This window comes from Coffea arabica, chromosome 8c, assembly GCF_036785885.1.
Source record: "Coffea arabica cultivar ET-39 chromosome 8c, Coffea Arabica ET-39 HiFi, whole genome shotgun sequence".
Classification (NCBI taxonomy): domain Eukaryota; kingdom Viridiplantae; phylum Streptophyta; class Magnoliopsida; order Gentianales; family Rubiaceae; genus Coffea; species Coffea arabica.
Genome location: NC_092325.1, coordinates 1,845,216 through 1,861,738, shown reverse-complemented (window position 1 = coordinate 1,861,738; position 16,523 = coordinate 1,845,216). Strand labels below are relative to the sequence as shown.

The 16,523-nt window shown below is 38.5% G+C and overlaps 2 protein-coding genes across 4 annotated transcripts; one reads left to right on the top strand and one right to left on the bottom strand.

Moving 5' to 3' along the window:
* Positions 1-424: 424 nt before the first annotated feature.
* Positions 425-4,124, top strand: LOC113705648 (transcription factor SCREAM2-like). Of its 2 annotated transcripts, XM_027227566.2 has the most exons (4): positions 425-1,755; positions 1,954-2,181; positions 2,985-3,155; positions 3,787-4,124. In XM_027227566.2, exons 1-4 carry the CDS (start codon positions 556-558, stop codon positions 3,868-3,870), a joined length of 1,683 nt encoding a protein of 560 aa, XP_027083367.1. In that variant the 5' UTR covers positions 425-555; the 3' UTR covers positions 3,871-4,124. The 2 variants fall into 2 exon arrangements, with proteins under 2 accessions (XP_027083367.1, XP_027083369.1); XM_027227568.2 differs by lacking the exon at positions 3,787-4,124 and having other exon boundaries at positions 460-1,755; positions 2,971-3,069.
* Positions 4,125-4,173: 49 nt separating this feature from the next.
* On the bottom strand, positions 4,174-12,778 carry LOC113705647 (protein TORMOZ EMBRYO DEFECTIVE). 2 transcript variants are annotated; one of them, XM_027227564.2, is made up of 14 exons: positions 12,307-12,778; positions 11,842-12,024; positions 11,094-11,243; positions 10,527-10,744; positions 9,781-10,066; positions 8,889-9,023; positions 8,349-8,467; positions 7,715-7,871; positions 7,302-7,548; positions 7,137-7,213; positions 6,026-6,145; positions 5,510-5,640; positions 5,262-5,436; positions 4,174-4,965 (listed from the first exon to the last, which is right to left on the bottom strand). In XM_027227564.2, exons 1-14 carry the CDS (start codon positions 12,610-12,612, stop codon positions 4,618-4,620), a joined length of 2,652 nt encoding a protein of 883 aa, XP_027083365.2. In that variant the 5' UTR covers positions 12,613-12,778; the 3' UTR covers positions 4,174-4,617. The 2 variants fall into 2 exon arrangements, with proteins under 2 accessions (XP_027083365.2, XP_027083366.2); XM_027227565.2 differs by having other exon boundaries at positions 11,094-11,229; positions 12,307-12,446.
* Positions 12,779-16,523: the final 3,745 nt, after the last annotated feature.

The following is a 16,523-nucleotide window of genomic DNA, read 5'->3' as shown; positions in this document are numbered from 1 at the left end:
TTTTACCAAATTAATAATTTAGTAATGATTTTGTAGATTGATTTGTGTTTAATTTTGGATTAATTATTGTGAGTTATTTGCAATTTTGCTTTATAATTTGATTTGTTTAAGTTTTAAGATTGATTTGTGATTGGTTTTGGATGTAATTTTGGAATGATTGTAATTCATTTTTGCAAACTTCTTAATATGTAGGTAGCTCCAAATCTTACTTTTATATGATTTTTTATTTTCAAATAGACCCGAACCCGAACTGAGAATCGTCAAATACGATTCCGAAACTCTAAGCTCAAATCCGCCGTTGGGTATACGAATCGGATCTGTATCTACTACATTAAATTGGATCCGGGTCCGAAATTTTCATTTCCGCCCCGTTGACGGCCTAATTTATCCTATGTAGTTTTATGTTTGGGAACTTCCCACACAAAAAACAAAAAAGAAAACCAAAAGCAAATTTTTTTAAGACAGAGATATAAAACGAGTTTAGGAAAACGAATCAAATGGAGAGTTGTGGCCAAAAATAGACAGATAGAGATAAAACTCCCAGCGGCGGTGGTGATGGTGTCCACATCTCACTCCCCACTCAGCCCTCAAGCCTTCAGCCTTTGCCCTCCGGTCTCTTTCCCTGCTTCCTCAATTACAGCAGAAATGCTTCCAAGCTCCAATGCCACAGCCACCGCCACCGCCACCGCCACCGCCAACACCAACTCCGCCCTCTGGACCCAACCTGAAGAAACCGAAGCTGCTTCTTCACTTTCATGGTCCGCCCACCCAAGAATAGCAGCTGCTACAGCAGCAGAAGAAGAGACATGCAAAGCCCACCAAGAAATCAACGCCGTCGCAGCCGCAACCGCAGCCTCTACCTTGTCCAAACCCATGCTTGGAACCGACTGGTTCATCAACAGTGCGCAAGATTTCAAGGCCACTCTCTCCAACGACATGGCATTTCCCTCGAATCCATCCTTTGAAACCACTGCCCATTACCAAAATTTCTACTCTCAGCCCTCCTCCTCCTCCTCATATTTTCCTCCGAATTCTTACTTGTCCTCCCTTTTCAGCTTGATTTCCAGCGACCCTGTTGAGCAAAATGGCTTATTGGAAAATAATAGTACTAATTTCTTCTTGCCGAGCGATAACCCCTATTGTTCCGATTCCAGTTCCTCTGTTTTGTTGGGCAATCCGGAGTTGAATTTACCTGCCCTTGGTCTCGAGGGCCTGCAGGGTTATGTTGGGAATGGGATTTTGTTTCCTGACAAGTTTAATTATGTGGGTTTGAGGCCGCTGGAGGTTTTACCGTTAGGTGGGGTGGAGCAGCAGCAGCAGCTGCTGCAGCCGCAGCCGCAGCGGCCCACTCTCTTTCAGAAAAGAGCTGCTCTAAGGAACAACTATTTGGCTGCTGATGCTGAAAAAGGTCTCATGTTGGAGGGAGATGATGGGGTGAAATCAGGAAAGAAGAATGAGAGAAGCAAAAGGAATGATGTTGAAGGGGAGTTGGAGGATGTTGATGATATTTCCTGTCTGAATTATGATTCCGACGAGGTTAATCTGAACAGTAATGTGGATCGAGGGCCTAATGAAGGTAATGATGGCGCTGGTGATAAGTGGAATGTGGGTGACATCAATGCTGTTACTAATGGAGATGAAAAAGGCAAGAAGAAAGGGCCTCCGGCCAAAAATTTGATGGCTGAGAGGCGCCGCAGGAAGAAGCTCAATGATCGGCTCTATATGCTTAGGTCCATTGTCCCCAAAATCAGCAAGGTACATTTCCATTTTTCTGTTGAACTGTGGAATGTCAAGAACTAAATTGTTTGTTCGGTTTGGAATGTTGAACTGAGATTTACAGTTTCATATGGGATTTGATCATCTATGTCCAACATGGCTAATTAATCCCTTAGCTTTTAGGTTGCTATGGCTTATGGCTTAATCTGATGAAAATGTTATTATTGTTTTTGATAGATGGATAGGGCTTCAATACTTGGGGATGCCATTGAGTACTTGAAAGAACTTTTGCAACGCATCAATGATCTGCATCATGAACTTGAGGCTACTCCATCAGGATCTTTGCTGGAGCAAACATCAAGTTTTCATCCTCTGACACCTACCTTGCCTACTTTACCATGTTGCGTCAAGGAAGAATTGAATTCGAGCTCATTGCCAAGCCCCAAAAGCAACCAACCTGCACGGGTAAATATTCAACTTGTCTTTCTGCTGGATGCATGCGACAGAAAGATGAAATAATGTGTTTAATATGATCCTTATTGTTGTGCTTTGAACTCTAACATCGGTTCTGAGAATTCTGAAATAATATATTTTATTTAATTTTATCAATTCCATTAAGCTTTCCACTGTTAATAGTTATGTTTTTAAACCAATCACCCTCTGTTGGTAGCATTGGCTTGAGTGTTATGCAGAACAACTTCCTACATAATAGCAATATGGCATGAGTGCAGAGGGTGCATTGCTAATATATATTGTGTTAGTTTCATTGTGCTTGCTCTACCTAGATGTTTGTCCAGATTGAAACGGCTTAAGCATCATCCTTGGGCTAGTGCTTGTTTTACAGGCTGTTTCCAAGACTTTAGGTACAAAACAGAACAGTTCATGTGCAGCGTAAGTGCTTTAACAGTTTGTGATCCAATAAATGAGTAATTTGTCACTTTCATATATCAAACAGAGGCTGGAAATTTTCAGAAGAAGACCCATGTGGACTCTGTCTGTTGCAATTTTTAAGACTCATATTTGGCTTGCTTTTTCTGATTGTTGGAAAATTATGTCATAATAGAGCTCAGTAATCCAAAGACTACTACCTCTCAAAGAGGGTTACCAAGTATTTCTGATGTTTCACCATGGTAGGCTAACTTAGGCAGTCGCAATTACAGAATTTTTATTGTTAAGAAACTGTTTGTTATACTTTTATTGCCAGTTCTTCTTCTTTGCTGTTTCTGAAATCCTGGTCTACTAAAATTTTTGTAGTTCTTAATTTATAGGTGGAGGTGAGGTTAAGGGAAGGGAGGGCCGTCAATATACACATGTTCTGTGCACGCAGACCAGGTCTTTTACTCTCCACCATTAGCGCCCTGGACAATCTTGGCTTGGATATTCAGCAAGCAGTTATCAGCTGTTTCAATGGATTCGCTTTGGATGTATTTCGGGCTGAGGTGTGGTCCTGCTCTATCGTTCTTATTCTCATTACCTATTTTGTTTTGATACATTAGATATACTTGGTACGGTTCTATGTAAGAAGTTAATACCATCCTAAAAGCATCCTTTATCTCTAAAAAGTTTTCATCTGGCTTCATTGTTCCAGATCCGGTTCTGTTTGTGGTTATTCTTAGTTAATTTACCGGGTTGATACTCATCTCTGGCTTTCTTTCTTCAAACACTTGCATTTAAGCTTTCCAAAGTACAATTGCTTCCTTGATCTGTTCATGCTCATTCTTTGGTTTCTTTTCAACATGTACTTTTAAAACTGCCAAAGCGTTGATGATAAAAGAACCATATATAGATAAAATGTTATACAAAGAACATGTTAGTTATTGTCATGAATCATCAAAACGAATAGTAAAGAAGTCAGACCACTTGTGCGCTTCAGGAGTCGAGAGTTTCATGGATGCACAATAAACATCCAATTGATCCCTGACTTCGAGCATTGTTGTGCAGAACTTGCCATAATGTGCTTAGAAATGAGCTGTTACAGCTACAATTGTGTTAGAATGGTATTTGCTGATCTGTCTTTGAGATTTTTTCTCTGTCCTGCACTTAAAGACAAATTTGTTTGATTTTCAACAGCAATGCTGGGAAGGCCAAGACATTTTGCCTGAACAAGTTAAAGCAGTTCTTCTGGACTCCGCTGGGTATCATGGCGTCATGTAATGTTAAGCCAGCAGCTCAAGAATACTGGTTGCTCGTTGCTGTTTAATGACTGGCTGGTTTCTGATCAACCTGAATTACCATCATTTTGGTTTTACTAATTTGTGATAAGTTCCCTAATGCCTGACGCAGTCAATGCGTATTGTAGGTGCAAATCTTGTAGTTACTTGATTATGAGCATTCCCTCACTAGGTTATGTGCTGGTTGATGAATGAAGTTTCCTGATACATCAAAGTCAGTGCATTTATTGGCCTCCATATAGATCCATTAACACATTTGCCAAACTCCAACAGAAAACAGACCCAATTTTCAAAATACTTATTTACTGAGATTAACGTTGATTTCGTAGCTTGCTACATGACAAGAAACCTAGAACGTCTATTAATGGGTACAAGGGAAGAGACGATTGAAAAAGGGACCGCTATAATTTAGACAAGAATCTTGCACTTCATCAGCAAATGCTACAGATTACACCATAGACGCATCAGGCAAAGCACTCTCTTGGCATCTGTATTGGGATATCTCAGACCACTCTCTGATGCCAGATGTAAGGGCACGGGCACTGTATTGCCAAAGAACTCATCGGAACCAACTGCAACAAACATGATTAGCAATTTTCGCTCCCCATTTAATGGATCCCCAGCCAATTCTCAACTCCTGTCTTCCATGAACTATCACTCACAAATGTATGCAGCCAGAGCATCAGATGCTAAATCATGAATACTTCAAAAGCATTTGACATTTGCTGTACTATGCCGGTGATGGTATGGACGAGTCACCCCTGTCAGTCAGTCCCCTCAGTTTCTTGTATGCCACATCTCTAGATTTGCGTGACTTTCTCTTCTTCAAAGAGGCCTTCTCTTCTAGCTTTTCATGTTCTTGTCCTTCGACCTTATACCTAGCCTGCTCTTCGTCATTCCTGGAATATTCCATATCCTTCTCCCTTGCATCTCTAACATTTGTCTCTGGTTCAATAACAGACATTCCTGTCAGAGTGTAGTCCAAAAGGAATGTGCTTCTTTGCAACCTATCAATCCTACTGAAGTGCCTCTGAGAATATGGGATTAGTCCTTCAAGCAATTCTCCAATGCCTCTTATCTGAAATAATTTCACATAGACGCTCCATTACTCTGCATTTTCCATAAATTTCAATAATGCTCAATTTCACGTAAATAGAGATGATTTTATTTCCTTTTCTAGTGGGGGAGTAAAAACAAGAGCCCATTTAGAGAGCAAGTGTTTGAAGCCCTCAAAAACATCTCATCAAGTAACAAGGAACGTCCAAGTGACACTTTAAATTACTTTCCAATCCTCTATGACGCAAAACCAGCATTAGATCTCCACTACAATTTCATGAGAGTTGCAGTGGGGAGCATAAAGCATGGAGCACCTACCTCTGCAATGTCTGTTGGTGAAAGGATACTGAATATCTTGAAGAGCACAAATTGGGCAACATGACAGAGCTTTGGCTTTGTATTCCATTCTCGAACATATTCCAAAAGCTGAGCGAATTCTTCCTTGTTAAGACATCGGAGAGCTTTCTCAATCTGAACATCTGCACTTCCCTTCCTGCAGAAAATCAAAATTATAGACGATGGGAGAATAATTACAACACAACTGTAGGGGAAAAATTAAAAATTACCTGTAGATCTCCCCAAATAATTCAAAGAGTTTATGAGGTCTGCGCAGCTCAAATGCAAGTTGGATTGCTCTGATATAATCAGCATCCATTACTGCATTCTCAAGGTCTTGTCCTCTCAAAACACCTTCCTCCTACATCAAAAATATAATGATGCTGTAACCTAGATTGGTTCATGTAACAGAATGCCACTAAGGCAAGCCAAAATCGAAAAAAAAAAAGATAAACGAGTTCCAAATCACTATTAGAACTAAAGAAGACAAAATAATGTTTCCAAGCCAAAAAGCCAAATAAATGCCATCCAACTATCTTCCGCTCCACGCCTCCCTCTCACTCTCTGCCCATCCCAAGTAATTCCCAGAGTTTAGCACAAGTATCCATGCATACTATCGCGAAGCATAAAAATGATGCAATGTAAGAACCCTAAACATAATACAGCTTCAATTCGGTAAGTAAACCAAAATCTAGTGGTTCATATCAGTTTCAGAAAATAAAGCACCAGACAGAAAGATGCCTTACCTCTTTACGGAAGGATTCTTCTTTATCAGCAGCTGTCGAGTCATGCCACAAGTTGATTACTGCATCACTGCCTCCAGTAGCAAGCATTTCGGTTTTCTTCCCAATGGCCAGAGCCCATATCTGCAGACCAAAGTTATTGAGCAAACAAGGAATATAAATAACCTGATCTGGAAAAAATGTAACAAGATACGTGGTCACAAAGTGATAGACTCTAGATATAATAATTCTGCACCACATTTTGTCTCGCTTATTTTATTGCCACTAGTTCTTGACAAGAAAACTACTCGGTACACTTAAAATTTGAAGAAGAAGAATATGCAAGTAGTTAACATTATCTTTTAACAAGCACAGAACCAAACGTCCAAAGAATGTCATGCCCACAGTCCCAGCACACATGCACATCCACTGTACAGTCAATCAAGCCATGATTTCCCCTGGTGTGCTTGTAATGCCCAGGGCTCCACTAAGCTAGTTACCGGTACTACATGGCAACCCATACAATACAACTGAGAGTTACCCCAAAACTATAAACCCAAGATTGCATGAAAAATGCTGACAAGGGGGAACAGCCTTGTTTATGATTACTACCTCTAAAGAATTTAACCAATAAGGGTATACATAATGAAATCTTTTCAAGATGAAAAGTTCTACAGAGCACATTGGCTGCAGATTCATGGAGTTGTAGCCAGCAAAGTGTCCAAAAGTTCAACTATACACACTTCCCACACCTCTAACAAAGCAAGATTAGTCAAGAAACACTGAACTCATCATTTCTTTTTCTGTCATTAGCTTACGTTGTCTCAAAAGCGACAGTCTGCATCACCTCAGATGCTTAAATAGCCAAAAGAAGAGGAAGCAGCAGCTCCAGAAACTATAGACAAAAAAAATTGTGCTTTCTATTTAGAAAAGGATGCCAAATTTAGTTAACATTGCATACTTCACAAGCTGCTCAATTAAGGTGCATTGAAGCATATCAAACAGCCATGACAAGCAAATAAAAGTCTCTGATTCTGAATATGCATAGACCCAGGTGGAAAATGTAGAAAGAAACCAAAAAGAAAGTACTTCAATAGATGTAATTGCTTATGCAAACAGTATGTCAGAAAATAACCTTGTCATCATGTTGATCATAAGTCGCTATGCATTCATTTGTATTAACAGTCCACAGCTTCACCAAACCATCAGCACCTATTCAATGCAGCAATATTTTCCAGTTTTTAGTATGTATGCAATAATATGGTATGAAAAGTGTTAGGACATCATCCATAAAAGTTACCACAAGAGACAAACTGAGTCCCACGAGTGACAAAAGACGCTCTGATTACACTTGATGTATGCCCTTCAAATGTTTTCAAACATGAACCATCAGATATAGCCCATATTTTGATTGTTTTATCTCCAGAAGCTGTTATAACACACTGATCGACAGGAGAAAATTCCACAGACCAAATTCCCCTTTTATGCCCTCTAAGTACCACTACAGATACTAGATCTGGAAGCCTCCATATACAAGCAGTACGATCCTGACCATATAGAGAGAATGAGAAATGATTAAAATTGATAAGAAGCCGATCAGTCCCATGCTATGAACTGTTTTTTCTAAGATTACGCCTTCTCTCATAGATGCCACAACTTCAAAATCCTGAAAACAGACATTAGTTGTGGAACTAAGTATTGCAACTTACAAACCTGGGAGCCACTACAAACAAGACTATCATTTGGGGCAACTGCAAGTGAGTTTATGTCCTTATCATGGGCTGCCACAACTGCTTTTGCTTTCAGATTAGGAACATCTTCAGCACCATCTGGGAGTCCATCTAAACTCCAAACCTTCAGTGTACGGTCGCTGAACGTGACCACCATGAAAGTTTTGTAAAAGCAGACAACATAGTAAACATATCAAAGAAATGAAGGTAAAGACATCAAGTTCAGAACGTCAATGAAACAACAAAGTTGCTGATTGTTATGACATAGAATTATGGATCTGCATTCAATAAAAACATCATTTCTTCTCCCAAAATAATCAGTAATAAGACAAGCATCAAAAGAGATGCAATGCAAAATGATCAGCAATAACCACTACCAGAAGATTACCCAAATTAAAAAAAAAAAAAGGTGCATGAACTACATGATGTATTCTACTGTCTTTGCAAATGAGCAGCAATAGAGCAAAAGCTTCATCGCCACCAATTGGCCAATATACAAACTCCCCAAGCCCCATGGAAAATGGATGAGGCCCACTTAAAGAAGGAAAACAAATACCTACCAAGGTAAATGTATATGAGACAAATTCTACTGTATATATGCCCAGATAATGACATACCTACTACCGCTGACAAAAAAGTTCCGATGTTTTCTAGAAAATGCAATGGCACCAACTGCTCCCATGTGACCTATGCCAACTCCAATGCAACATTTACTTTCAGCATCCCACACTCTGACCTATCAAAGCAATGGTATAAAATTTGTAACATACAATAACCAGCCATTATACAAATATATGCACTGGAAACAAAAATCATAGAAAAATCCCACTGTAAATCAATATTTTCTATTTTTTTTGCTTCTTCCTAAGTCTTTCTTTCTCTTAAGTGGAAACTCCTATAATCTAAGAACAAACATGGACACAAAGTCAACTAGCATCCTAAAATGGACAAATACAAATGGCCCAAGTATATATCACTAGCGAAAATTTAATATGAAATAATACGTGGCTGCACACCATCCTCACTAGCCTCAAACAAAATGCACAGACAAAGCACCCCAAAACCAAAAAATAAAAAAGCAGCAAAACAAAGAAAATGAAAACTTAAGGAAGACGATGAAAAGCTAATCCTACAGAGGAAATGGATCAAAATCTTACACTGTTGTCCTTGCTTCCTGTCACAACAAGTGTTCTGCCAGTACCCAACACACAGGTATCAAGACACAAAACAATATCAGTGTGACCAGCCAACACATAGGCACATGACATTGATGCAAGGTCATACACCCGCACCTGTACATAACAACACATAACATTAGGATGGCAATGTTAGATCATTCTAACAAAGTAAACCCCCTAGCATTTGAATAATTAGTCAAGAACATGCATTACGTGAACAAAAAAAATCAAATGACTCCATTAAACTAAGAAGGTTATGCACCAATTTTCCTTATGACATGTTTCTTTCCAGACACCACTGCACGCAACAGAAGCAGAATAATAAAGTATAAGTGAATCATACCAAACACACTAAGGTACATTTCCAGCCTTGAATTTTGAAAGGAAATAATATATTCTTAACTAAGCGTGTAATAGAGTAGAACAAAAGAACCCAACTCAAATGCTGATTAGGATGTCCTTTGCAAGATTTAATCAAGCTCTGCATAAAGCAGCGAAACACAAAACGCCCTCACTACCTTGTTTTTCCATTAAGACTATTAAGTACCTTGCAGCTAACCAATCTTTCTAGTGTTTGTAGATTCTTAGTCAAGACACTAGCATTATTGATGATTCATGTGAATCAGTAGAAACACATTAAAGCATATACTAACCCAATTACAAACCCTAAAAACTCCCAGCATAATAATGACCCATAAGGAAAGAAATTCAGAATGCCAACAATGCCTCCTAGGTAAATTGATAGCCCAGCATTACAGTAGAAAAGTTAACATCTTGAAAAATAGTTAACATCAGATGGGTCAGAACAATTAAAATTATACAAACATGTACCAGGCACTTTAAGGCCCTGCAAGAATTACAGAAAACTTACGTGTTCAACGCTTGTAGAGACAGCCAGAAATTGTTCTTCCTCACCCAAAAACTTCATATCTGCAATCTCTTCATTATACCCTATGAGGCGCTTGCTAAGGATTAATTTCAAACTGCCTTCAGAGTCTTCCACTGGGGTATAGAGGAGAAATTGCTGGTCAGCCGTAACAGATATCAAGCCCTGATCTGAGGGCAACATCATAGCAGATATGAAGCCTCTTTTCACCTCATCCTTGTCCAAGCTCACAACAACATCAGAGGATTTTTGCTCAAAGAGGCAAACTGCACTGTTTTCAAAACAATTTATTCAAAAAGAAAAAAAAAGAATTAAACCAATATACTTTATCGAGAAAATACTGCAAAAAACAGTGTCCAAATTACAGATGCACTGATATACACAACTGCCAACTAAATTCAGCCAGTGGGCCCATGCAAAAAACGCATTCCTATCCAACATGCACACAACATTTAAAAACAGAAAAATACGTCCAAGTATGGATATGCATAAGTTACTTATATACACATACAATATATGCCTATCACATCCAAATGGGTGTATTAGGAAAACTAAAGTATTAAAATTCACAATTATCAAAAAGTGAACGTTGCTTTTGGAGTCCAAAAGCATCTAAAGTATAAAAATATTTGGTGCTACATCTGACGAAACATAACGTTAATATATAGGGAAAAAGAACCAAGGAGAGAGTAGTCTCAGGTATATACAGTTAAAGAGAATCCATGACGCACCCTTTAGAATTCCATATCCGTACAATACCACGTTCTCCGACAGTAATAAATTGTATTGACGGTGAGCCATCTTTTTCCTTCAAACGTTTTTGTATAAGCGAAGCCAAACATTTAGCCAAAGTGGACTCAGAGCCAATGGCACAAACTGCTTCTAGTGCCTCATACGTAGGGACAGTAACTTTACAGCTAAAGTCACTCAAATTCCACAAATTTACAACCTGAAATTTTTATCTCAACATTAGCCAGTCACTTGAAATATTATACTTGACACAAAAAACTATAGTTATTGCTGAAGGAGATCCAAACATTTAAACTATACAAGGTTCTTTGCATTAACTAAAGAAGGCATTTGCTATCAAACCAATAGATACTTTGCCAACTAATCTCCACAGACTCAATACTCCAAAATTAACTGGTTAGCTCACTAAAGCTTTTAAAAAATTCAGATACTCATTCATATGCTGACCATGATTTTTATGGAACTGTAATGATCAGAATCCTTTTGGTTTGCTTTTTATTTCAATTTCAAATTGGCTTTTATTTTTCATATAGTGATATATGACATGCCTTGTCTCTTCCTGCGCTGATCAAGGTCTGCCCATCTTCAGAAAAATCCAACGATGTCACAGCCGATTGATGTTTTTCAAGTGTTGTAACACACTTCTTAGTTCTTAGATCCCAAATTCTGATGGTAGTGTCATCGCTGCCAGAGAAAAGCTATTAACAAGAAACCGTGAGCATAAAATATCAGAAAGTGCAACAAGTAAAAGTTAGCTTAATGTAAGAAACGGGCCTCTTAGCACAGGACCAAAAATCAGTTTCCAGAATTGGAGATAATAACAAACTGCATATTAAAACAAAAACTAAACATTCAATTTAAAATGCTAATTCTGGCTTCAAAAGAATTGAACTTTACTTGATCTCATTTTCCGTCCTAGCAAAATAGTGCCAATATAAACAAAACTCAAAATGCATTCAATAAATAGTTTCAACTTATTTCCCCATGATTTTTATCTCGTATTCTCTCTTTTATCAGAAAAATTTCCATAAGGACCATCTCAATTTTTAACAAGAACGAATGAGCCATGAGGAAACACATGCAAATGAACACTCCACCAATCAAAATATAACCATGAAAATAAAGTTATGATATAAAACTTTAAAAACTCAACATGTATTGACACAATCTCTCGTTTCTAGTAATCTTTTCAACCATTCTCATCTACCTTTTATTTTTTCTATTTTCTTTTAAGTTACAATAAAAATGAAAGGAGGCGATTGACAGGAGACATCTTGGGCTAAAAGTAAAACTTACCAGTAGTCTATTGGGGTCAGGATGGAACATAATGCAAGTAACAACACCCTTGTGACCTTTGAAATAATGAGTGCAGAAGCCACCATCAACGTCCCACACTAGCACTTTCCTATCAGCCCCCGCTGTTGCCAGCAGTCCACCTGACCCATGACAAGCCATTCCCATAATTGGCCCTTCATGCCCCTATATACAAAACAAAAATACTCAATTGAGCGGTTCAAATTGTGCAACAACATTAATCTACGGGAAAATCCCAATTATTTCCGAAAGAATTTATGAAAACCAAATGGTCATAAATTTCCTCTAAAGTCAACTTATTTCAGTCACTTTAGCTTACTACACTAAAAGACCAGGATCCAGGCAACAACCCATGAAAAGAAATGAACTTTTCTATTCTGGAAAGAGTAGAAGTTACGTAAAAACACCGAAACCTTTTAGCCGAGAAAGCTGAATTTAGAATTTTACCTTCCAAGAACGGATGCATTTGAGAGAAGAAAGATCCCAAATCCTAATTTGGCGACTATGGCTAGCGGAAAATAGGAAACTATTGTTACTAACAGGGCTGAGACAGAGGGCGGTGACAGGTTCAGAATCTCCTTCAATTGTTGATTTAATTGAGGCATTGGAGGAATCAACGATTTTGATGGTGTCGTCGCAGGCGCAGACGATAAAAGAGCCGTCGGAGGAGACGTCGTAAGGGCCGCCGGTGTAGAATTGCTGCAAAGATTGGTGGCACCGGTAGTTCTTCTTCAGGGAGACCGAAGAAGCCATGGGAAAGAGAGCAAAATGTGAGCTGGAGGCTTTGTTCTGAGTTTAGGGTTTTAGGGGCTTATGCAAAACTTGCACTGTACAACTTGGCTTTAACCCCGTTATGAATTAGCGAGCAGCTGTCAAATTGGCGGGTTTTCCTTCATCTCCTTTTTTAGGGAAAATCGCCAATTTAGTTCTCAAACTATTTTACTAAAGTCGATTTGGTCCCTCAACATTTTATCACATGAATTAAGTTCTTTAACTAAAATTCTTGTGCCAATTGAAGACCTATACGGTGTCACCATCCAAAACACATGTTTCTGTACAGAAACCAACGGCGACACAGGGGTTTTTTTGGAAGTACATAGTAGGATTTCTGCGGGAAGCAAGACAGCAACCATTTTGCATTCAAATTGGGGGAAACCTTTGAGTAGTGAGAAAATAGAGGATTCAGGTGAAGAGAAATGCTGGGGGTGGTGGTGATTGCTTGTGAAGCCTTGGGGTTTGAGGCACTCAGGGCCTGATGCAACCGTGTTCACTGCAACATTGAAGGTGATTGCTTGCGGAGCCTTGGCCACTTCAGATATCAGATGCTGCTGCTCCTTATTTTTTAAGTTCAGATTGGTCGCACTGTGGTCTGCGATACCTTTACTGCTGCTAATTTTGTTCTCAGCCCCTTGGACTGCAAATTTATTATTCGTTGTGTAATCAGAATTGGGCTTCTGAATGGGTGCCTGCTAGAGTATATCAAGTAGTATTAGACTAGTCCCAGGATTTGTTACTCAAAGATGTGGAAATAGCTTTACTAATGATCGTTCACCTCAATCTAAAGCATCAAGAGAGACAATATAGACTAGCCTTAATCCACACAACATTGGAGATACAATGCTATCCAATTTGGGTATTGCAGACAAGAGAGACTAATGTGAATGAAATCATTAATATATTCCACATTATTTTTTTCACGTATCACTAAACTCAAGCAACAGTGCTATAAGGAAAAACAATAATAAGTAGGCTTCACTAACAAAATAGAAGCAATTAAACAAAAAAAATGTTTCATGCCACCAAATAGTGCTCTGAGCATGCATACCTGGGTGATGATACTGTTAGGGGACTTGCTACCAGGCAAAGACATATTTTCAGCAACCACATTTGTGTCAATCTCACTCGAGGGATTTCTCCTGTATGGAGAATGTTCTGCCTTCCTAAAATTGCTTCGACTGAGTGACATCGATTGTTGCTGGTTCTGATTCTGGCTCTCATTCAAAACTTTAACATTCCCCCTTATAGGAGAGCGAGCACGAGGAGAAGCAGCAGTCCTTGCACCCACAGCAGCATCACCACCACCCCCAGCATTTCTCTTCATTTGAATCCTCTATTTTCTCGCTACTTAAAGGTTTCCCCCATTTAGATGCAAAATAGTTTCTGTATTGCTTCCCGCATAAATCCTACTATGTACTTCCAAAAAAGCTCTTGCATCGCCGTTGGTTTCTGTACATAAATATGTATTTTGGGTGGTGACACCGTATAGATCCTCAATTGGCACAAGAATTTTAGTTAAGGAACTTAATTCATGCGATAAAATGTTGAGAGACCAAATCGAATTTAGTAAAATAGTTTGAGGACTAAATTGGCGATTTTTCCCTTTCTTTTATTTCCCTTTCTTCTTGCTTTTCCCTATTCTTTCCCTTAATCTCTTTCTTTGACCTTCTTGCTAAGTTTTCTTATGTCTTTTTATTTTGTAGTAAATAGTTTTTTGTTTGGATTGCATTTTTTGAAGTGTTTAGAAAAAATTAATATTATTGCAGCACTTTTGTAGGATAAAATATATATAAAATAAAAAGATAATTAAAAAATATATTATACAATCTAAACAAGTTAGGGGCAGTAGGGTTTGATGTTGCAAGGTTCACATTAATTATTTTAGTAAAAAATTTAGTAATCTAGGAGATTGGATGGTTTTAACGTTTTTCTTTTTATTTTTTTTAAGCAAGACGGGGATGGAATTTAAAAAATGAGGAACAAGTATGAAGATTAAAACTCAACCATCTCCGATTGTTTGAGTGTGGAGCCATATTATCCCTGTTGGGCAAGTGAGTTTTTTTCGTGTTTGTCTAAAATTTTATTGTAGTTTACTGTAGAAGTTTTTAAAAAAATTTTTGAAGTGTGTAAAATTTTGAATATTTTGAAGTGTATAGTTTAAAAACTTTGATAAATTTTTTGAGATTACTATAAGTTTTTAAAAAACTTGTAACAGACAAATTTGGTAAAAAACTTGTCTTTCAACTTAGATAACCTGACCAAGTACAATAGTTGACAAATTTAGTCTATTATGAATGTTATATGCTTTTAAATAATGATGATAACATTACATACAAATAGCAATGTATGAAAAACTTGCAAGGATTAAACATACATATTTTTTAATTTCCAATTATTTGTACAAAATCTTTTCATTTGTCATTATTCCATTTTACAAAATCAAACATAAATGTGATGGTAAACTTTATCCCAAAGAAAAAAGAATAAGGAATTGCTTATAATAAGAGAAATTCAGAAATTGCAGATCATTAGGAACAAACACCTATTTTGTAATTATTTTTTTCGATTGATTCATCAATGCAGTTTATAGCCCTGTTTGGAACCTCAATTTTTTTGCAAGTTTGTATATTACTAGTTTTTTTAACAAATTTTGCTACATGAATCCCAAAAAACTTATCAAGTTTTTAATCTACACACTTCAAAATATATCTAATATACAAAAAATTTTCCTTTAATTTTTCTTCTTTTTCCTCCTTCACCCAACCCACCACATCCTCTGTCGCCAGCCACCACCTCCACCATCGCTCCCAGCGCCGGTTACCTATTCCGACACTGGAATCAGTGCCAGCCTTCCTCTTTTTATTTTTTTTCTCTCCCTCTCCCTCATCCCCTCTCCTCCTCTGCTCCGTTCCCCTCTTCCCCTCTCTATCCCTCGCCATCCTCCCCCTCCCACTAGCTGTGATTTGTTCGCGCCACCAAATTCGCAAAGGGGAGAGGGAGGGGGGCTGCGATTTGGTCGTGTGACCAGATTGTAGTTAGGGGAGGGGAGGAGAGGGGGAGAGAAAAAAAAAAACCCATGGCTGCAAGTTCTCTGGCATCGAAGTGCAAGGGGGAGGGGAGAGGAGAGGGAGAGAGGGAGAGGGAGAAGAGGGAGAGAGAAAGGAAAAAAATGGCAAGTTGGCTGCTGGGCGACCAAATTGCAACTAGGAGGAGGGGGAGGGTGGCGGGAAAGGGGGAGAAGAGTGGGGAGAGAAAAAGTAAAAAAAAAAAAAAATCCATGGCTGCAAGTTCTCTGGCGTCGAAGGATGATGGGGAAGGGGAGGAGAGTAAGAGAGGGAGAGGGAGAGGGAGAGGGAGAAGAGGGGGAGAGAAAAAGAGAAAAAATTTTTTTCCCATGGCTGCTGGTTCTTCTACGTCAAAGGCAGAGGTGCCAGGGGAAGGGGAAAGGAGAAGAAGAAGAGAGGAAAGAAAAAAAAAGAAAAAAGTTTTTCATCTTAAAATTTTTTCTTACAATTTCTACAGTATTTTATAGTAAAATTTTAGACAAACACCCAAAAAACTCACCTTCCCAACGAGGCCTACGTTTTCTCCAGGAAAAAAAGGTTCTAGAGGTAAAATGAAACTTCAAAACATGAGAGGTGTGTTAGTAATTTGCCAAAATGTGCGGGGCGTAAATGTAATTAAACCTCTAAATTTGGTCAACGAATTACTCCATCAACTGACCCTTTGTCTTTTTGGGAACGGATAATCAGCTGACTTTCACGTGACAACCTTAAAGACATATTATACAAATGGCGCACATGCACCGGGCCATTGTGGATGATACGGCGAATTGTCATTGGACGAGAAAATGTTAACTGTCCTGTCCCTCCGAGTTCAGGATTTTC